This window comes from Siniperca chuatsi, linkage group LG21, assembly GCF_020085105.1.
Source record: "Siniperca chuatsi isolate FFG_IHB_CAS linkage group LG21, ASM2008510v1, whole genome shotgun sequence".
In the NCBI taxonomy this organism is placed as follows: domain Eukaryota; kingdom Metazoa; phylum Chordata; class Actinopteri; order Centrarchiformes; family Sinipercidae; genus Siniperca; species Siniperca chuatsi.
The window spans coordinates 22,832,983-22,855,514 of record NC_058062.1 but is presented as its reverse complement, the minus strand read 5'-3'; the positions used below and the strand labels follow the sequence as shown (position 1 = coordinate 22,855,514).

Below are 22,532 nucleotides of genomic sequence, written 5' to 3'. Positions count from 1 at the left end.
CTAGTTAATGGTGAACATACCTATGGCCAAAGGTCGTCTTTTTAATCTGATATCTGTGGTGGATGTGGTTTGTCAGGTCATATGACCTCCAACTTTGAGAAATGTATAGTTTTTTACTTGTATTGTAACCAGCAATAGCTAAAAAAGAAAACCAGACTTTTTACTTGTATTTACTATAACCAGCAATAGTTAAAAGACAAAACCAGAACAGACGAAAAAATAGGTGGGCTGCATAAGGTCAATATTACTACACAGAATGTTGACAACTGGTGTGTCTTTTGCTATAACATCAACAGATTTAATCCCAAAGATGCTGTTGGCAAAGAGGCCGTGGGAGTTCCTTTCATGTTATAATCGAGATTGAGCCATTGTAGAAACCCTTGTTTCTTTAGTACGGCTGCACAACTTTCCAAACAAAATCCTCTCAGGTTGGAGCAAGAATGCAGAAATCCAAGACTTCTACAATGGCAGACTGAGTGTTCTTAATCTAATCTGTAGTTTCCAGTGGTGGTATGAAATAGTTATTTGTACTAATGGAAACATAACGGTGCATAATACTGTACATCAAGGCAAGGAAATGATAGGCCAAACACACCACACAAAGCAAAGAAAAGACACATTACTTACTCGCCCAGCCCAGCTGACATGCAAGTACACCAAGACCATAGAGCTTGAATGTGACAGCCACTAACATTTCTCTCTGTCTCTGTAACTCACACACACAGATACAATCTGCAGAAGTGCTCAGAGGGTTGCTCACTCCTCTGATATAACAAATCTTTGGATGCTAATTAAGAAGCTGATGAAACCAAGAGACATTGAGGCCACAAACTTAATGAAATCAAAAGAGGTCAGAGGTCAAAGTTCAAACAAGAGGACAGCAGCCAACCAGGATTGGGCCAAAATCCAGATCAAGAGGTGAGAGTGGAACATCTCAGTTGGTGTGTCCTGCACATGTACAGACCAGACCTTGACCAAATAATTATTTTTAGTTTTTTGTTTAATCCCACTTTAACCATCAGACCGGCAGGGTTTGCTGCATCAGGTCAGTTCATTTCTAATTAATTTCACTCTGGTGCAGTTTGTGTTTGCCCAAATGACAGACTACAATTCTTCTGCACCTGTGTGGGATAAAATAAGCTGTAGGTAGTGTTTGTGAAGGCTGTTTGTTGGCTGGTCAAACCTGTTGCGACCCAGGTGTGGTACACACAAAGGCTACACGAAAAAAAAGGTAAGGATATAGAGTGCACACACAACACGAAAACACACAGAACATAAAACAAAATGTCACACCAACACAACCACACAAGGAGAAAAAAACACAACACAAGGAGCAAAACAGTGCACAGGAACAACAGTGAGATACACATTCTTACATGGAAAAGTGGCTTTGCTTCTTTCTTTCTTTTCCTCCTCCTCCTCATCATCACCACAGTTTTCTATCTTCCCCAAACTTTTCCTCCTCCATCTCCTCCCTCTGATGCTGCTCAGCTGACAATCCACTCAGAACACATCATTTCATAGAACATTTTTCCCTCCTCCCCATCTACAATATCATTGAAGTCTTTTTCATTAATTGAAATGTCCATTCCTGTCTTCCTCCTTGGTGAAATCCAGTATTTGGCAAATCTTTTTTTTTTCCCCAAGTTGCAAAGGTGCTCCAATTTCACTCAATTGTTTGTTTGTTTGTTTGTTTTTGCTGTGAGAGACTTCAGGGTGGGTATGAGATGAATATCATGTCATATTTCAAAACTGAAAAAAAAAACGCTTTGAAAGGTTGAACCTCACTGTTTGAGTCATGTGACTCGCAAGCTTGCAACTCTGTGGGCAGATCTCTGAAAAGTGGGTGATGTAAACTCAGCTCTGAAAGAACAGTCTGCAATACAAGTGCAAATGTACATCCACAAAAGTTTCAAAATATAGATTTGCCCTTTCAAAACTCAAGTTTCAACATTTAAAAACTTTTTTCCCAACATATGCGCACCAGTTTTCAGATCACCATTTACAAGGTTTCAATCCTGGAAAACAAACTAATACACCGGGAGAACAGTGACAAATTTGAAGCTCTGAAAAGCACTGGAAAAAGAGTGCTGCAGTTGTGAAGAAGGAAAACGCAAACACAAAATAATGTTTGCAGAGATTTTAATTTTTTTTCCTGCCTCAAAACATTATGCAAGCCTTCAAAACTTAGTTTAAATCTTGCAAAACATTTTTTATTAGATTTGAAGCTGATTTGAAGGAGTTTAAACCTTTCAAAGATTTTCATTTCAGTTTCGAAATATGACATGATATTCATCCCGTAAGTAGGGGGATGGATAGTATGTTGGGAGGATAAACTCTCACAGACAGAGGGACACAGTTATTGAGAAAGGGTGGAAAGACGAGGGGACAACACTGGGAGAAGACAGGAAGCACAGTTGACAAGGAAAGCAAAATAGCATTTTTAAAGGAGGGGGGCAAGAGCCACAAAACAGAGCACATGGCATTCACAGGCACAGAAAAGAGAAGAAAGCTTGAGTTGTTTTTTCTTATCACCCTTTTTCATACATACAGTACATCTTTGAGGAAACATGGGTGAATAGGAACACAAGGGGACCAAAAGATTGAGAAAGAGATACCTGAGTTGTGAATGGAGGGAAAGGATAGAAAAGTTGGCAACAACAGGCAGATGCTAAAAAGCCAGCAGTAATTTGGATTAAAAATGTTGACTTTTGAAGGGTGCCTCTGCAGTGTTGTTTCTCACTATGTAGTCCATGCAACTTCTTCAAAGATCTTTTGGGGCAATCTGTTTTGAACAAAAACAGCCTGAGATCCATCCAGTAAGGTAAGGGCCTTAAGCTCTCAGCATGGTCCCTGCAGAAACTCGGGTGCCGTCTCCTCGCAACAATAAAGTAATTTGAAAGTTTTCAATAATATCACCTTTTTGCCCGTCCTGTCAAATCAATCTGCCTTTGACTGCATAGCTAACAACCCATTGGTTTACACCTATTGACTTGTTTCAACAGGAATTACATCGCACTATGGAAGTAATGATAACATTTTATGGGGCCTTTTAATTTCTCTGGCAATTTGACCCAATTTTGCAGTTGGTACTGCAATGGCCCGAGTATAAGACAAGACATTTAAAATTGGGGGTCACATTATATTTGAGGACTAGCCATTTACATATTAACATCAGGGTGGGTTTGCTCAAAAGGGGCCCGCAGCTCCGTTTTGCCCAAGGCCTCCTGGCAGGTTAATCCTCATCCTTTGTGGGAGGTTGCATTGAATTCCATTCTCACATTGCAGAGGTATCCTTCTTCTGAACTCACTGCAGTTTAAATGCAAGTGTAGAGAATAGGACAGGACAGAAGAAAATGAAACATGACATGGACAGGGTGAAGTCACAAACAGATAATGAAGAAGCAGACGAATGAAAATGATGGAGCGGGAAATTTTGGTGAGGAGGTATCTTGGGAGGAGAAGGGTCTCTCCTCTCTCTTGCAGAAGAGGAGTTGTGACCATGATAAGAATACATCTTAGTATTAGTTCACAGTTACTGCTTCTTTTTGCATATATCTGATAAGCGCAGGGCTTTCAGAACAGTTCTCTGTGAAAAGAGAAGCAAAAGAAAGAAGAAAAAAATTATAAGCTACGATTGTTAATATGTTTCTCTTATTCATAAGTCTCTCAAGATCGATAAGAAAGCAGCTATACAAGACCTACTAACCTAACGTAAACCCTCCCCGTCCTGCAAAAATAAACTTTCCCACCCCCACCCAGCCCTGTTACAGTACCTAACCTGGTCTCTTCCGACCAATAGCATCATATCATTTTGGCATGCATAATGTCAGCCCATCCCACCTCTTGCATTCAAAGAGGTGAAGATTTTTTGTCCTGCATGCTTTGTTAGTGCATATTTATGCGTCTAAACACACACATCCATACACACTCTTAGTAGTCTAAATGTTATATACACATTCATTAAGCTTGAGACTAAAATATTATCAAACCTCCTCACATTATTAGTCATATCAGTATCCTTATTGCTTGCAATGGAAACCCATGCAGATTCATCTAGAACACAAACTTTACATATGTACATCATCATGATAAAAGCGACCAATCAGCAGTGGCCTACAGAAAGTGACAGACACACTCAAAACAAGTGGACATTAGGAAGGGAGAGGAGGATAAGGAGAGGATGAGATGTTGAGAAACAATATACAGAGACTGGAGTGTGTTTTTACAGCTATGAATGTGCATATGTGTGTGCCTGGTGTGTATGTATAACAGGATAGGGGTTTAAAATGATTTTCCAACTGGGAATTTAATCCTGAACTCCCAGTGGATTAAAACCTCAAAACCATTCATTTGTACATGAATCCAGATTCAGTTGGACTTCCAAAGCTATCTGGAAACCGATGAGTATGAGGATAAGCAAGAAACAGAAAACCCTACATGACCTAAAATCAGGGTCATATAAGATTAAAGGAATTGCTTGACATTTTGGCAAAAACGCTTATTCAATTTTTTTGCCAAGAGTGAGATCAGGAATCGATATAAATCTCATACCTGTGCAGTACAGAGCTAGAGCTAGGAGGCAATTATGTTATCTTATCTTAACTTAAAGACTGGAAGCAAGGGGAAACAGCTAGCCTGGGCCTAAAAAGTCCCAAAATTTGCAAACACCTCTAAAGCTCACTAAACAACACGTTGTATCACTTTTGTTTAATCTGTACACAAAAAGAATTGTAAAAATGACAGGTTTTCCCAGTTTAACGGGGAATTACGGGCTGTTACTATTTCCTGGTGACCAGCGGCTCGGGCAGTGACTTCCTGAAGTTTTGTCGTCACTGTGAGGTTGCTCATTTTTACATTTCTGTTCTGTACATGTTAAACAAATGAGATATAACGTGTTAATTAGTGAGCCTTAGAGGTGTTGGTGTAGTGTTTTCGCATTTGGACAGAGCCAGGCTAGCTATTTCCCCCTGCTTCCAGTCTTAAATCTAAGCTAGGCTAATCGCTTTCTGGCTATGGCTCCAAACGTAGCGCACAGACATTAAATGGATATCAATTTTCTCATATAACTCTTGGCAAGTGGCAAAGTGAATAAGTGTGATAATGATAACTTTCCCAAAATATCAAACGAATTCTTTAAATAAACAGTTATCTACTCCTCAGACAAAGTAATTCTCCTCAGTTGGTGCTCTCACCTCCCAAAACTCCCAGCCTGAATGTAAAAAAGTAACAGGAAGGAGAAATCTCAGACCACAGGAACATTCCTGTGAAAAGGGAATCCTTAGCTCCCATTTTTTTTCGCAAACAGTACGTTATAACTTCCTCTGCACCTTTAAGTGGTTCTTGTCTAAGGCTATTCTTGACTAAACAAAGTCAATGTTCACTGAGTGGTTATTGATAGTTTTTCTCTTTTGAGAATCTAAAAAAAAAAAGGAATGATTTCCTGCCAGCTGAAAGCTCTCTGTTACTTTCTGGTGGGAGAGAAGAAAGGTGAGAGTGAGAGATGGGGACAAGGGATTGCAACAAATATGAAACTTAACCAACAGACACATAATTATTGTCTACAGCAATGAATAAGTCTGACATTGTGTTTCTGAAATCAAATACATTTCTGCAGCATCAGAAAAATCTAGTTTACAACAAAAAGGAAACAACATTTATATTTATGAGAAAAAAAACTTGAATTTAGATAATGAAAAAAATACCCTCACTGACAGACAGATGGCATCATCATTTGATTACACATAGATTGTTAATAATAAACATCAAAACTAAAATGAAATAATTATTTATTCCTTTCTTTCTTGCAGAAACAAAAAGAAAGGAAAATGTTTTTCCAAGTTGATATTTGTGCATCTTAGTACAGAGGTAGATGCAGGTCCAGGCACACACACATGCACTCACAAACATCCACATGCACACTTGTCATGTGTGCTGCAGATACAGTATATCTGAACAGAAACACACAGATCCAACCACCCCTGTCTCATTTATCTACATTGCATATTTCTATGTTTGTATGCTGTCTCAGTTGTCATGTTCTCTCTCTTCTTCCCATGTGGTGTTTGTCGTCCTCTCTTCTTCTACCACGGGCTGTCACTCCAATAGCCGTTCACAGTGCCTCCTACTGAGCAGCCACAGCCGAAACAAAGAAGAGATGGACGGACAGAAGGGGGTTGGGGGCGCAGGAGGGGCAAAAACAGGGAAAGAAAGAGAAGCCGAAAAGGGAGAAAACTAAAAATATTGCCACTGGCTGCTGAGTCACACTGGAGTCAGTGCAAGTAGTAACGCTGTTGGCGGCGGTGGTGGTGGTGATGGTGGCGGGATGAACTCAGACTTCAGGAAAACCACGCTTCTCACACTCTGTGATGTCCTAAACTTTTCCAGATAAAGAGAAAGCCAATAACCCCCGCCATATCAATCTCATGTGCATTAAGTACAAAGCTGGAGATGGGACATGATTAGCCTACTTTAGCATAGCATTACTGGAACAGGGGGAAACAGCTAGCCTTACTCTATTCAAAAATACACCTACCAAATAAAACTCACAAATTAACACATTGTTACTTGTTTGTTTAATCTATACACAAATATAAATATAAAAAAGGACTGTGGTTTTAAAGTAAGTTATGTGATGGAGCTATGTCTCGACGAACAAGTTTATCCATCCGCCTAATGCAGTGTCTTTGGGTACTGGGAGGTGGTTACCAGATAATAAGTGAGCACATGTTTGCTCTGTAAATGTATGATAGTAGCAAACCTGGCAACCTCAATGTCACAACAAGACACCAGAAAGTGCAGACAGTCAACTGGCTGTTGTTCATCAAGAAATACTTTCAGGATGTTAACACCACCTAAGACCACAAATTGTCCTTTGTTTTTACATTTCTGTTTGTGAACCGGTTAAAAAGCCAAGATACCCCATGTTAATTAGTCAGCTTCTACTTCTACTTCATCTTGGAAAGAGCCAGGCTAGCTGTTTCCCCCTACTTTCAGTCTTTATTCTAAGTTAGGCTAATCACATCCCAACTCCAGCTATGTACGTAAAGCACAGACATGAGAGTGGTATCAATCTTTTCATCTCAATCTCAGAAAGAACGCAACCTTTCTTTGTGCTGTTACTTAGGTAATGACTAAATGAAAGCACAATAAAGAATTGACAAGTAATCATTCCTTTCTTCCAGCTTTACAGCTCAGCTTTTTGCTGAGAGCCCAGGTGAGAGCGCATGGAGAGCAGGTGAGGGGAGATAGTGTGGTGAAGATCAGACCCTACTACTACAGTTTCCATGACAATGTCTACACTGGAGGTCGTGGTAAGGCTAAAGGTCAAAGTTCATTATTTATGTTTACCTATTGTTTTTTTCCCTATAACTGCTTTTGTCTATTTATTTTAGGAAATATGTTTCATGTACCAGTGTTAGTCGAGTGACAGCTCTGCCAATACCAACTCTGCTTTTTATCCCCTCTCTGATTGCCCTCCCCTACCATCCCATAATCCCCTCAGACAGTGATTCCCAACCTTTTCAGTTTGTGACCCCTTAAAACCAACATAGCGTAAATTCTCAAATCAGGGCCGAAGCTACCGTTGAGAACACGGTAGGTCATGTCCTCTGTGCATATTCTGGGAATTTGGGATTTTTGGCAACTTGGGGTATATTTACATTCTGCAAATAAACACTTGGTGGATTAATAGGGTGATTACAGGGTGATTACAGTACTTTGAAAAATCAATATATTGAAGTTCACTACTCCACTACTTTTAGGCCAGCCAATAAAAAATTATTAAGTAAAGGATTCAGCATTTCCACACCAGAATTTTATTCATAGCAGAGTGGAGAGGGCTGTGGAACTTTCTCATCTTCACACTGGAAAATAACATAGACAGACAATACAATTATTTGAATAAACAGTGTCTGGTCAAAATCCCTTGGGGGAAGTGGGGGTGTTCGACTAATGACCTCAGTATTTCTAAAATCCTGGCCGTGGCCCTGTCTCAAATAATAGCCACACATGTGTGGCACAATGAAATGAAGGCCTGTCCCTGATTAAGGCTGGGTAAAAGTCACTGAAACTATGTTTCCATCCACCTGTTTTTATGCACAATTTCAATGGACGCATTAAAAAACCTCAGTGGAAATGCTGGAAATTTGAAAAAAAAAGTTTATACCGCAAAAAAGTTTTTATGCTTGGTTGAGGTGAAAAAGTTGGTGTATCAATAAAAACAAAATAAGACAAAGTGCAATGGAAACAGACTTAGTAAATAAATTATGACGTACATGAAGAATGTGACATAAATGTCACTCAAGCTTCCACTAAAGAGACGAAAACATCAGATCTGTGTGGAGCAATGAGGTGATTGTAACCTTCCTCAAATTAATATACGAAACAAACAGAAATGTCATATTTCCATTATGTTTTTCACATGGTTTTTGTTCGTTTGAGGTTTGACTGGAGCTCTTTTGACATCACTCTTGACATCATCGCCTTGAACCCGACCCGGCACCCTCAACAAACTCTTTATCTCGATGAACCGGCTCCCAATATTCACATAACAGTAGTGGATGGAAACACACATTAATTCACATTTTCTTTTGCAGATTTTCTGGAAATTTGGTAAAATCCGCGTTACATTTGGATGGAATCTCTAATTGAGTGGGATTGTAATTACATGTACAATGGGGGCTCACGTGGTTATTACAGCATTTTGTAAAATCCCACTATGGAAATGTACATTAAATGTACATTAATCTGAAATGTACATTACCCTATAGCGCTTCCTCCATATAAATATGTATTTACACTTTTCATTAACAGCAAACAGCAGTTAATCAAAACAGGAACTGGTCAAAAACCACTGAGGCTTCTTACTAAAATATGACAAAATACACTTATAAAATCAGGGATAATAAAGGTATGTCCTTAATAGTAGCCGGATTCACATAATGGTCTGGTTCTTTCTGCAGCTGATGTAAATAAGCTAGGTTGGGAACCACTGCCCTATGACCTGCATCCCACCCTGAAAGAGACAGCCACTCTTCGTAACAGCTGGGGAACAGCTGTCCACGGTATAAAAATTATTTTTCATCAAGTCCTCCTGCAGTACATTGCTCAGACCCTAAACGCTCTGCTAACAACAGTCACACCGAGTCTGAAGCCTGAGGAGGAAGCAGGAGAAAGAGGAGGAGGGGATGCCGCTGCTTTTATAAGCCGCTCATGGAGGTGATGTAGAATCTAATGGAACTCCCTTTCTCCTCTCTCCCTGTACTAAAGGGATACACTGAGAACAAACTATGTATCTGTGTGTGTTGATGCGTGTGCAAGTTTGCACATGTGTGTAAGAGAGGATGTTTCATCTAAATGTAACAAAGAACTGAACATCTACAGCCTACATGGCTTTTTTCAAAGGTGCTGAGGTGCCACAGTTTGGGGTATTTTCTTGCTTTTGACTGTTAGTGTACAAAAATGTCTTTGTTTTTTTCAATCTACTTGTAGGTATAGTGTATGTTCTTATTCTGGAGATTCTCATGAGTAAAACATGCATGCTGCAGTAATATGTTAGTGTCTATGTGTGTGTGAATGTGTGCATTCTGAGACTTAATATTAGTAAAGTCCCTTAGTCATAGCTACTCTTAAGTATCAGTGTTAAAGCATTGAAGTGTAAGTGCATTTGAGATACAGGTAAGAAGCAGCACAGGGAAAGCTAGAGGTAAACTACCAGTCTAAACTAACCTAGACTCTATCCCTGTTAGTAAGGCAGGTGTGTTTGTCTGTGTTTGTGTATTTTAAAACACATTTGCTTATGCGTCTATCTCAGCTTAATCACTAAGTTTTAGCTATTTTGTTTTAGAATAGGACCCTCTAGTGCCTAGAAGAACTCTAATTTGTTGTTAAGAAAACATGTGCGTAATGGTAATGAAAGAGCAGCTACGATGAATCAAATGTCCATGAGACACTCCTTTCACGTTGATGCTTTTGGCTTTTGTTTCTTTCGTATATTCCCCAGAAGAAAAAAAAACAAAACATTTTATATTTTATTGTTGCTGTTGACATTTTGTTGTTTGTGTTTCCCTGTCGGCTATGCTACAAGATGGAGGGAATGGGGGAGTGGCATCGCCTTAGGCCAGGTGGTTCGAAGGGCTCAAAGGTGGAGTTGGTGATGGGGGTGAGGCGCAGCGGGGCGCCCGTCATCCCAGAGATATTATTGAGGCTGCGCGACTTCTCATAACCCGTGGCTATATGAAGATGACAAGCACAGGTAAAAGGGCAAAGGTTAGAACGGGGTTATGAAGGGTCATTCATATTAGCAAATGAAACAGTCAGCATTAATGTTTTCATGATATGGCAAAGTTGTAATGTAAGGAATGTGTTATTGGATGGAAATGCAAATTGTTATGACAAAGTAATGTTGTGATATATTCATTTATATTATGTTATGACAGCATTGCACATCAGAAATAGCAAATATAAACCATTTGTTACAGTTACAAGCATTTGTAAATGAAACAAAGTTGAAAAAAGATAAATAACTCAAAACAAAAACCAGCCCAAACCAAGTAAAATATTTTAGACCAAAGGAGGAAGTTAGAAAAAGACAGACAGACAGATGGACCGAGGGACAAACAGATGGACAGACAGACAGACACAGACAGACAGAGACAGGACAAAACAGGAATATTGGTTACGAAAATCAGCTATCAGTTGCCACAATATCCCTCAGACACCTAGGGGTGGTGCTCTGCAGCACCGACATGAACTGGTGTAGGGGAGGGAGGATGCACTTGTCCAGCAGATGTACACAAACCCCTTTGATCTAAATACATCCTTGTACATCCATTGGACTACCTGCTCTGAGATTCCCAAAAGCACATCAGTGGTGGTACACTTTGTTCAGGAACAAGAAACACAGCCAGACTTGGTGGTTTAATGATTTTTGGGAAACTCAGAGCAACTCAGGTGTGTAAATCATCTGAGCACAGTTAGAAATACATACAGTCCTCCATGTTAACACTCCAATCTTAAAAACCTTCATTTCATGGAAGACATTTTAATCTCAGAGACCAGGTGTTTTAGCCAGTCTAGGAACAGCAGGCTGCTGTTAACAGGAAAACGTCAGGGTGAAGTATGTTTTCTCTTCATTTAGGGGGTAAAATTGAACAGGTTTAACAGGTCTACAGCCATGCTTGCAGCTCTGTGAGGCTGTATTTGGCCACAGCGGTGCTTTGAGCTAAATGCTAACATCAGCATGCCAACATTCTGACAATGACAATGCTAACATACTAATGTTTAGCAAGTATATTGTTTACCATGTTCACCATCTTAGTTTAGTATGTTAGAATTCTAACATTTGCACAATTAGCGCTAAACATATAGTAGAGCCGAGGCTGATGGGATTTTTGGGGGGGCTTTTTGATGGGCAGGTTGAAACAGCAGGAAGTGGCAGAGTTGGGTGACCTTTCAACATGTTGGGTGGAATTTATTCTTGAAGAATGTGATTAAACTTTACATATGTCATTTACACCTTGGATCTGATGGTGTTTTCCAACATTTGAAGAAAATGCCCTATGTAAGAACTAGAATACATAGACATTTGACTGCTCAGTCTGCATTAATTGTTATTAGCCTGATGGATACTGGATTTTTTAGGGTAATATGATATAGAGATCTAAAAGTTTAAAAAATCTAATTACGATATATATGACTGACTTTATTTCTGTCAAGGATTTGAACTGTCACAAGCGAATAAAACTCGGAGTGATTGAAGTTGGGAAGTCAGTCAGCCGGAAAATAAATCAGGGCTGAATTTCCTAAAATAACTTCACTATTGAAATATGTTTTATTTTATGAATGATTTACAATGGAGTGATTATGTGAAATAAAATCAACCTTGGTGAGTTTTATTGTACCAAATAATTGTGCTTTCAATTTTGATGTAATAAGGATGATCCCTGATCCAGGAAATCTAGTAACACATAGACCATCCAACAGACACAATGGACTCATTTAATAGTTGTCTTAAATAGGAATACTAATTAATAGAACTAATGTGATTAGATTAGTTAGGTTAAAAAGGTGTAGATTACCTACTCCTAGTTTACTACTCCTAATGTAGTCCTAATTTGAGACACTGTCATTAAATAGTAAGAGGAGAGGTAACACTGTTAAAAGTGTGGGTCGTTGTCAATATACAGTAGCCTACATCATACAAATATCACCAACATCACATAAGAGGTAAGGCTGTGCTCAGACAGACCTTAAACACAGCCTTCTCATTCATTTCAATGAGACCACTGCTTGCTACAGTGGAGGTGCCCTAGCAATGGCTCTGGCAACAAAACACAGGGTAATCCAACTAAAAGTTAAACCGGGCTCAACTTTTTGCTGCAATGTGATGTTACGTAATCCGGCGATGCACTGCATTGGCCAATCAAATATACAGCACATTTCCAGTATATTACTTTGAAATGTGAATGGGGTAAATGACCGTTCGCTAAACCCCACCCCCAAACAGTGATTGTCCAATCAAAACTTAGCAACTGTAACTTGGCCTGTCAAACTTTACATTTCTCCACATGCCAAAACAGTGTGCATAAGGCTGAACTAAGAGCGATAATCAGTATGTCAAAAGTTTCTGCTCCCAGTTGTTTGCCTTCCGATTGGCGGTATCAAAAATAAACCAAATGATAGTGACGTGCTGTTTTTTTAACTGTTGGAATCAGTGTTGTAGCATTCATGCATCATGTACAATTAAATTACCCACTATATTAAGCTCTTTCTCTTCACTTGCCATGTCCTATACAGTACATTTTAATTCTGTACATATTTTTCTCCCAGATTTGGTTTGAATCTGGTGGCTGGATTTACACAGGCACAAATGAGGGGACTTTCTTTTATTACTGGGTAACAAGTCAGGAAAACTTGCTGACGTGCTGCGGTAAGTGTATTGTCTCATTTCCGGTCACTGGTGTTTGTGTGTTACTAATTGCGTATTTTTACTGCTCTAGCTCATCAGTTAATTTTGTTCGATTCTTCATTATAGTGACTAACTATCTGCTATACATTTAAATGCACACTAGTTTTGCTCAAGCATTCATTTTTGCTAGCTACCGTTCTTTAGCTTAGCAGGTAGCAATGGCTTCTCTCTCTCCCTCTCACTCTCCTGCTCTCTCTTGCTCGGTGTGTCAAATGTTTAGCTATTCCTCTGCTTCCTTTAGTGATAATGGTACATGTAATAAATGTAGTTCATTTGTAGCATTGAAGGCAAGGCTTAGTGAATTGGAAACATGGTTCCCCACTATAGGAACTCAATCATTAGCTGCTGTAGTTAGCCAGCCCCCAGTAGCCGATGTGGATCGACCAGAGATAGCTCCTGTTAGCCGTCTGGAAACCAGGGAGGTTGAGTGACTGTCCGAAGGAAGCATAGCCCTAAGCAGAGGCCCACGGTTCACCACTAACCTGTTCACGTTTCTAAAAAGTTCTCCCCACTCAGCGACACACCCACTGAGAAAACAACTCAGCTCAATGGCAGCTCCATTTTGAGAAATGTGAAGTTAGCGACACCCGCGACCATAGTCAAATGTATTCCTGGGGCCAGAGCGGGCGACGTTGAATCCTATTTAAAACTGCTGGCTAAGGATAAACGTAAATACAGTATGATTGTTATCCACATCGGCGGTAATGATTCCTGATTACGCCAATTGGAGCTCACTAAAGTTAATGTTGAGTCGGTGTGTACATATGCAAAGACAATGTTGGACTCCATAGTTTTCTCTGGGCCCCTGCCAAACCTGACCAGTGATGACATGTTTAGCCGCATGTCTTCATTCCGCCGCTGGCTGTCAAGGTGGTGTCCAGCAAACAATGTGGGCTTTGTAGATAATTGGTGAACTTTTGGGGGAAGACCTGGTCTGATTAGGAGAAACGTCATTCATCCCACTTTGGATGGAGCAGCTCTCATATCCCGAAATCTGACTGATTTTATTAGTGGACCTAAACCATGACAACTCAGAGTTGAGACCAGGAGGCAGAGTTGCAGTCCTACACGCTTCTCTGCGCTTCCAGAGCAGTTACCCACCCAAAACTACTTACTGAGGGTGTCTGCTCCCCAACCACTTAAATTAATAAAACGTTAACGGAAGAGGAGTTATACATAAAAACCTAAACAAAAACGCTGAAAGAGCACAACAAAATAGGAGAATTAAATGTGGACTCTTAAACATCAGATCTCTGTCATCTAAAGCTGTGCTAGTGAAAAATTTGATATCAGAGTATCATATTTACTTATTTTGTCTTACTGAAACCTGGCTGGGCCATGAAGAATATGTTAAATGAATACAATCCACCCAGTCATATTAATACTCACATTCCTCGAGGCACCAGCCAAGGAGGTGGGGTTGCAGCCATCTTCGACTCAAGCCTATTAATCAACCCTAAACCTAAACTAAATTATAACTCATTCGAAAGCCTTGTTCTTAGTCTTTCACACCCGACCTGGAAAACGCGACAGCCAATTCTATTTGTTATAGTGTACCGTGCTCCTCGTCCTTATTCAGAGTTTTTATCAAGTTTAGTCCTTAAAACAGATAGTTATTATTGTAGGTGATTTCAATATTCATGTGGACATTGAAAATGATAGCCTTAGTACTGCATTTATCTCTTATTAGATTCGACTGGCTTTTGTCAGAGTGTACATGAAGCCACTCACTGTTTTAACCACACCCTCGACCTTGTTCTGGTATATGGCATTGAAATTGAACATTTAATAGTCTTTCCACAGAATCCGTCATTATCGGACCATTATTTAATAACTTTTGAACTGCTATTACTGGACTACACGCCATTAGGCAAAAACTCCTACTCTAGATGTCTATCTGATAGTGCTGTGGCTAGATTCAAAGAAGCGATTCCCATCTGCATTTAATTTAATGCTGTGAGGACTCCTATGCAAATCGCAGCCCCTCCCAATTTGACCATCTAGTTGATAGTGCTGCAGGCTCACTGCGAACGACACTCAATTCTATCGCTCCTCTAAAAAATAAGACAATAAAACAAAGAAGGTTAGCTCTATGGTATAACACCCAAACCCGCAAATTAAAGCAAACATCACGAAAACTTGAGAGGAAATGGGGTTCCAACAACCTGGAAGAATCTCGTTTAGTCTGCCAAGATAGTCTTAAAACATACAAGATGGCCCTCCATAATGCCAGAGCAGCTTACTACTCATCATTACTAGAGGAAAATAAAAACAACCCCAGGTTTCTTTTCAGCACTTTAGCCAGGCTGACAGAGAGCCATAACTCTATTGAACCATGTATTCCTATAGCACTCAGTAGTAACGACTTAATGAGTTTCTTTAATAATAAAATTTTAACTATTAGAGAAAAAATTCATCACATCCTGCCTTCAACCGGTACCGATTTATCTTCAAACACAGGAACCTTAGAAACAACTGTAAAACCTGATATTTATTTTGCTTTGCTCCTATCGACCTTCTTCAACTAACTTCGACGATTAATTAATCTAAGCCATCAACCTTAGACCCCATTCCAACTAGGCTGCTTAAAAATGTTTTACCCTTAGTTAGCACTTCATTACTGGATATGATCAATCTGTCTTTATTAACAGGCTATGTACCACAGTCCTTTAAAGTAGCTGTTATTAAACCACTTCTGAAAAAGCCCACTCTTGATCCAGGGGTTTGAGCCAACTATAGACCTATTTCTAACATTCCCTTTCTCTCTAAGATCCTTGAGAAAGCAGTCGCCAACTGTTTATTTGAGGATTTTCAGTCAGGATTTAGAGTGCATCATAGCACAGAGACAGCACTGGTGAAAATTAGAAATGACCTTTTAATTGCATCAGACAATGGACTTGTCTCTGTACTTGTCTTGTGCTGTGTTCGACACCATTGACCATCACATCCTATTACAGAGACTGGAACATATAATTGGCATTACAGGAACCGCACTAAGCTGGTTTAAATCCTATCTATCAGATCGATATCAGTTTGCACATGTTAGGGGTGAGTCCTCCGTGCACACAAAAGTTAGTCACAGAGTTCCACAAGGTTCTGTGCTTGGACCGATTCTGTTCACCTTATATATGCTACCTCTAGGCAATATTATTAGGAAACACTCCATAAACTTTCATTTTTATGCGGATGATAACCAATTATATCGATCAATCAAGGCAGATGAAACTAATCAGTTAGCTAAACTTCAAGCATGCCTTAAGGACATAAAGACCTGGTTAACCTGCAATTTTCTGATGTTAAACTCTGACAAAACTGAAATTATTGTACTTGGCCCCAAACATCTCCGAGACACATTATCTAAAGATGTAGTTACTCTAGATGGCATTGCCCGGCCCTGGCCATCAGGATTTATCCTTTAACTCCCACATGAAACAAACTTCAAGGACTGCTTTCTTTCACCTACGCAACGTTGCAAAAATCAGGCACATCCTGTCTCAAAATGATGCAGAAAAACTAGTCCATGGATTTATTACTTCTAGGTTGGATTATTGCAATTCCTTATTATCAGGCTGCCCGAATAAGTCCCTTAAGAGTCTCCAGTTGATCCAGAATGTTGCGGCACGTGTACTGACAAAAACTAGGAAAAGAGATCATATCTCTCCAATATTAGCTTCTCTGCACTGGCTCCCTGTAAAATCCAGAATAGAATTTAAAATCCTTCTCCTCACCTACAAAGCTCTTAACGGTCAGGCACCATCATATCTTAAAGATCTCATAATACCATATTACCCGACTAGAAAACTGCACTCCCAGGATTCAATTCAATTCAATTTTATTTATATAGCGCCAATTCATAACAGAAGTCATCTCATTGCACTTTTCCTATAGAGCAGGTCTAGACCATACTCTTTAAAATATTAATTACAGAGATCCAACAAATCCCACCATGAGCAAGCATTTGGTGACAGTGGCAAGGAAAAACTTCCTTTAAGAGGGCAGAAACCTTGGACAGAAATTGAATAGAAAAGTTTAGAGTGTGTCTCTTTATTAGCCTTTACAAAACCAAAAACACATTAGTAAATGTTTAAGGAATGGATTAAATTGTGTTTATTGGCTCTACTGTTTGATGCTAACATTAGCATTAGTCTGTGGATTATCTTGAGTAACCGGGTCATGATTTCTGGAAAGAGACATTGCTTTTTTTCAAATGTTTTTTGGCACTTAAAGCACCACAAGCTGAGTGCCATATAGTTCCATTATATTCAAAAAAGGCAGACATCTCTCTGGGCCGAAATCTCCAAAAATTGGCAACTCACACAAACGAACTAGATGGATAAATAGCACTACAGGTAAGAGGTTAAAAAAAATTAGTATTTTTGTTTTGGGGCGAACTAATTTTAAATAAGCATCAAATCATAAAGTAAGCATGTTTACAGGCTTGCAATAAAACTCTCTCCTATGCTTTCTAAATGTAAACTTGGTACAGTATATGGTGTACTATGGTATGAAGTCTGCGGTGCAAGTTTTAGCTAAATTGGCCCATGAGAAGTTCTCTGTGAGACATCCCTTAAACCTCAGGAGGCATTCTGGGTACTGGATACCACAGCGACAGATCTGGGTCACCATGTACTAAGGACCTGGTTATTCAGTGCACTGTATGTGTGTGTGTAGTACATGTGGGTTAAAATGCATGAAAATTAAATTATTTTACATTAGACATCTGAGAACAACATATACTGAAACTGTTTGTCTTATTTTCTCAAACAAGTGTGTGCACTGTGTGTAAATAGTCAATTGTGTATGTGTGTGTGTGTATATGCATATTCACGTGTTATGATTCTACAGTATCATTCTGAAATGAATGACCAATGTCTTTGTGTACATTACAGCTTCATATATGTTTTGTGTGTGTGTAATTGTGCATGTTTATTGTGTAACAGCACACATTCTGCTCTGTTTAAATAGCTGCATTTGCAACATCAAGTCCTGTAACCACAGGGATAAATTTGCTGTGGCTCTCAGCTGATACAACACCGCTAGAGCGAGACTGAAAGGAGGGCTGGAGAGAGACCTCAACACCAACACCAAAGATATGTGGCAGGCGATCAAAAACATAACAGGCTACAAAAGCAGGAGGGCCCCCTTCATGTGTGAGGCCACGTTACCAGCTGAGCTAAAAACATTTTATGCTCTCTTTGATCTCCCCCAAAAGGGAGCTGCAAAGTCTACTCTGCCTCCAGAAGACGGATGTGATAAGAACCCTGCTGAGAACGAATATGAGTAAAGCTGCTGGGCCAGATAACATCCCTGGCCGTGTACTAAGAACATGTGCCATCAACTAGTTGATGTCATTATTGACATTTTTAACATATCACTGACTCAGGAGAATGTTCCCACCTGCTTCAAGACAGCACCCATCGTCTTGTACCTAAAAAGTCTGCAGTGTCTAGTCTAAATGTCTGATATTTTTGGGGTTTTGTCCTGTTTCCGGTTTTAATCTGTAGTGTTCTCCTCTCCTCGTGTGCCTTGTGTTTTTACATCCTGTCTTTGTTTGCTTTCCCTCCAGTTTAGATTGTTGGTCCCGCCTTGATTAATTGCACCTGTGTCTCATTGTCCCCTACCTAAGTGTATTTAGTCCAGGTTTATTCCTTTGTTCAGTGTCAGTTCGTTGTCATGATCATTTGTATCAGCAGTGGTATGTGGTCTACACGTCAGGTGTCCCAGCCTTGTTTCCTGTGCGTCTCCTAAGTCTCTTGGATTTATTTCTGTGTGTGCTTGGACCTTGCATGGACTTTTGGTTTTGCTCCAGTTGGGCCGCAACCATCTCCTGCTCTGGTTGGGCCACAGCCATCTACACCCACTCAGCTGCCACAGCAGAACCTGCCTGTCACTGCTGGATTGCAGCAGCAGCACCCTCCTGTTCCCTGGCATCACGGGTTCTCCCGGCTCCTCTACCAGTCTCCCAGTTGCCTGCTGCCCTGTCGCCGGGCCCCGATCTTGTTCTCCGGCCATGCCGCCGGCCTCCAGAAGGGTTCTGCCTGCGCCACCAGGCCTCCAGAAAGGTTCCGTCATCGCCGCTGGCCTCCAGTGACCTTTGGCCTGCGCTGCCAGCATTCCGCCAGACCTTCATATGGTTTTGGTCTTTGTCACCGGTCTTTAGTCCGGCCTCCGGAGGGGTTTCGCCATCATCGCGGCCTCATGAGTTGCTCTGCTCTTCTGTCCAGCCCTCAGGCCATCTGCCCGAGGTCCCCAGCTCCGCACCTGTCCAGCCCCCGGGCCTTCCGCCGAGAGATCTTCCGCTTGGACCTCGCCTGGACTTCTGGTTTTCGATTATTGCCTGCTCCTTGTCTGATTTGTTTGTTTGTCTTGGACTGCCTTCCCGATTTGGACCTCTATCTGCCTGGCTACCCATGTAAGCCTTTCCCACAATAAATTAATGAACTGCATCTGCTCTGCCTCTAGTCTGCATTTGGGTCCTATTCCTTGTGTTCCCTGCTCCCTTGCGTGACATCCACTATGACAAAATGACTACCGCCCTGTGGCTCTCACCCCCATTCTGAGGAACTGCTTTCAGAAACTGGTTCTACAATAGATAAAGGACAACATCCCAGCCAGTCTGGACCCTCACCAGTTTGCATTCAGAACCAACAGATCCACAGAGAATGCCATCTCCACTGCTCTCCACTTAGTCTTCACCCACCTTGAGAAGAACACCTACATCAGAATGCTGTTGATTTCAGCTCAGCATTCAACACAATCTCTCCTATGAAACTGATTGGAAAACTTAGCACTGTGGGCTTGAGTACCACACACTGTAATGGGATATTGGACTTCCTCACAAACAGACCCCAGACAGTTTTGATTAATGGTAACATCTCTTCCACTCTAGTCCTCCACACTGGACCCCTCAGGGCTGTGTGCTCAGCCACCTCCTCTTCACACTGTACACCCATGATTGCAGCCCCGGATGGAGACATGGAGACAACTCTGTTGTGAAGTTTGCAGATGACACCATCATCATCAGTCTGACTTCAAACAACGATAAGACTTCATATCGCGAGGAATCGACAATTTGTGCACAGAGAACAACCTACTGCTCAACGTCAGCAAAACCAAGGAGCTGATCGTTGATTTTAGGAAAAAGGAGGTGGAGCAGGTGAATAGTTTTAGGTTCATGGGAATCAGCATCTCAAAGACCCTTACATGGTCTTCTCACATCTCCACCCTGGTCAAGAAAGCTCAGAAACGGCTGTATTTCTTAAGGAAACTTAAATAGAGGAGCAATAGAAAGCATCCTGACTGGAAACATCACAAACTGGCATTGGATGTGCATGGCTCAGGTCAGGAGGGCTCTGCAGTGGGTGATTTAAAACTGCTCAGAAGATCATTGGTACCAACCTACTGAGCATCAGTGATATTGGTGAGGTGAGGTGCCTGCGCAGAGCCCAAAGGATACTAAAAGACAGTACCCGCCACAGCCTATTCACCCTGCTGCCATCTGGAAAAAGATATATAAGTATCTGCTGTCATATCACCAGACTACAGAACAGCTTCTTACCTCAGGCTTTGAAACTACTTAATTTATCCTCAGCACTCCACCATGCAAATAACTTTTTTTTCTGTGACTTATTATATAGTCACTAATCTATCTATTCTCCATGCTGGTAAAAAAAAAAAAAAGCTCAGAAATGACTGTATTTTTAAGGTAACTTAAGAAGGCAAGATTCCTGTGACAAGTTCTTGTTAACTTTTACAGGGGATTATTTTCCTTGCATGCCGCAGAGTAATCGCAGTCCACAGCTCTTCTGCCAGCAGGACCTCTCCCTTTACTTGCAACGTACGCAGGCAGTCAGTAGGTGTGCGGTAAGCAGGAGGACGCCGCTTGTCACGGGAGCGGGAGTTCAGTTGTAGAGAGTTTCTGTGGTTACATCGACGCTCTTGCTATGAAACTTTCTCTGTATATAGTTCGTTTGAGCTTCTCTCTTCTTCTCTTCTCGCTTCATTTATATTTTTCAGTGGAAATTTATTATTTATAGAGACAGATCAACAAAATACAAATTAACTTGGACATACTTAAAAGTCCATTGTACATTTTATGTAGTTTTTCCTGCTGTTGTACCACTAGACTACAGAGCAACTTCTTTCCTCAGGCTGTGAGACTCCTCATCTCCACCTCATCCTCGCTATGCTGGTTTTGAACATTACCATACCACCACCTTGTATAATATATGTATATAAGTAACTGTATATATTGTTTTTATTTTTATTCTATTCTAAATTTAAATATTTGTATATATGGTCTGTGTGTGTAGCATGAAGGGGGCTACAACTTTAATTTCATTGTGTAGCCTGTGTTGTAGAATGAGAAATAAATGTACCTTGAACCTTATGAGTGACACTTTATCTGTAAACACTGCAATCATCTCTAATAAGACAACATACCAGTGCCTGGAAACATTTTGTGGAAACAGCAGGATTTTCAGACATGCTAATGTTACGAATATAATAACCAGAATGAGTGTGTTTGAGCTCTAAATTTGCGCAGCAGTCAAACAGCAGGAATTTCATGCTAACAACTGCTTTTAACCCATGTCCATTGATGATTTGGGACTGTATATAAAGATGGACGACATGACAGCTCCCCAAAAAGTGAAAAAAACCCATCTCGATCACCCCCTGTGGAGGTGGGCATGGTTTGTAGTCAGCTGCAGGAAGAGAGAGAGGTGGGGGAGTTGCTCAGGTGAGCAGCGCCTGGGAGAGCAAATATTCTCAGCTGTGAATCAATGACTAATTATGCTCTCCGTCTAAATGCAGTAGCATGCTGGACCTCGGGTCTGCCACACACACAGAAGCCACATTGGAGCAGTCAGGCTGGCTGTAGGATTTACTTCGGATTCTTTGTTTGGACTTGTATGGACAGAGGCACCTCTACCGGGGCGAGAGGATATATGGACAGAGGTACCTCAACCAGGGCGAGAGGAGCCTGAGCACGGAAATGCCAGGTCCAACGGCTCCTGCTACTGAAAGGAACGTATTGTGTTTGTAGGGATTATTAGGGGATCAAGCCAGAGTGGGTTGGGAACCACGAATGCAGATAAAGTAATTATTGTAGGTGATTTCAATATTCATGTGGACGTTGAAAATTATAGCCTTAGTACAGCATTTATCTCATTATTAGATTTGATTGGCTTTTGTCAGAGTGTACAAAAACCCACTGTTTTAACAACACCCTCGACCTTGTTCTGGTATATGGCATTGAAATTGAACATTAAAGAGTCTTTCCACAGAATCCGTCATTATCGGACCATTATTTAATTTATTTAACTTTTGAACTCCTATTACTGGACTACACGCCATTAGGCAAAAACTCCTACTCTAGATATCTATCTGATAGTGCTGTGGCTAAATTCAAAGAAGCGATCCCATCTGCATTTAAATCATGCTATGTCTCAATATAACAGAGGACTCCTATGCAAATTGCAGCCCCTCTCAAACTGACCATCTTGTTTATAGTGCTGCAGGCTCACTGCGAACGACACTCGATTCTATCGCTCCTCTAAAA

At 40.7% G+C, this 22,532-nt stretch overlaps 1 protein-coding gene across 7 annotated transcripts in view; it reads right to left on the bottom strand.

The window, feature by feature from the left end:
* The window catches only part of LOC122869301 (potassium voltage-gated channel subfamily C member 1-like), a 136,292-nt gene that overhangs the window by 15,750 nt on the left and 98,010 nt on the right, over positions 1 to 22,532 (bottom strand). Inside the window, exon 5 of one of the 7 annotated variants that reach the window (XR_006376291.1) lies at positions 1,377 to 6,127. The exons of 2 other annotated variants lie outside the window; for them this stretch is intronic. Coding sequence is in view for 1 of the 5 variants with exons in the window: in XM_044182144.1 (XP_044038079.1) it covers positions 10,081 to 10,232 (152 nt within the window). In the remaining 4 variants the exon portion in view is untranslated. Of the gene's footprint in view, positions 1 to 627; positions 758 to 1,376; positions 6,128 to 7,099; positions 10,233 to 22,532 lie in introns of those variants that run through there. 4 more of the 7 variants (XR_006376292.1, XR_006376290.1, XR_006376294.1 and 1 more) reach the window with 4 other exon arrangements.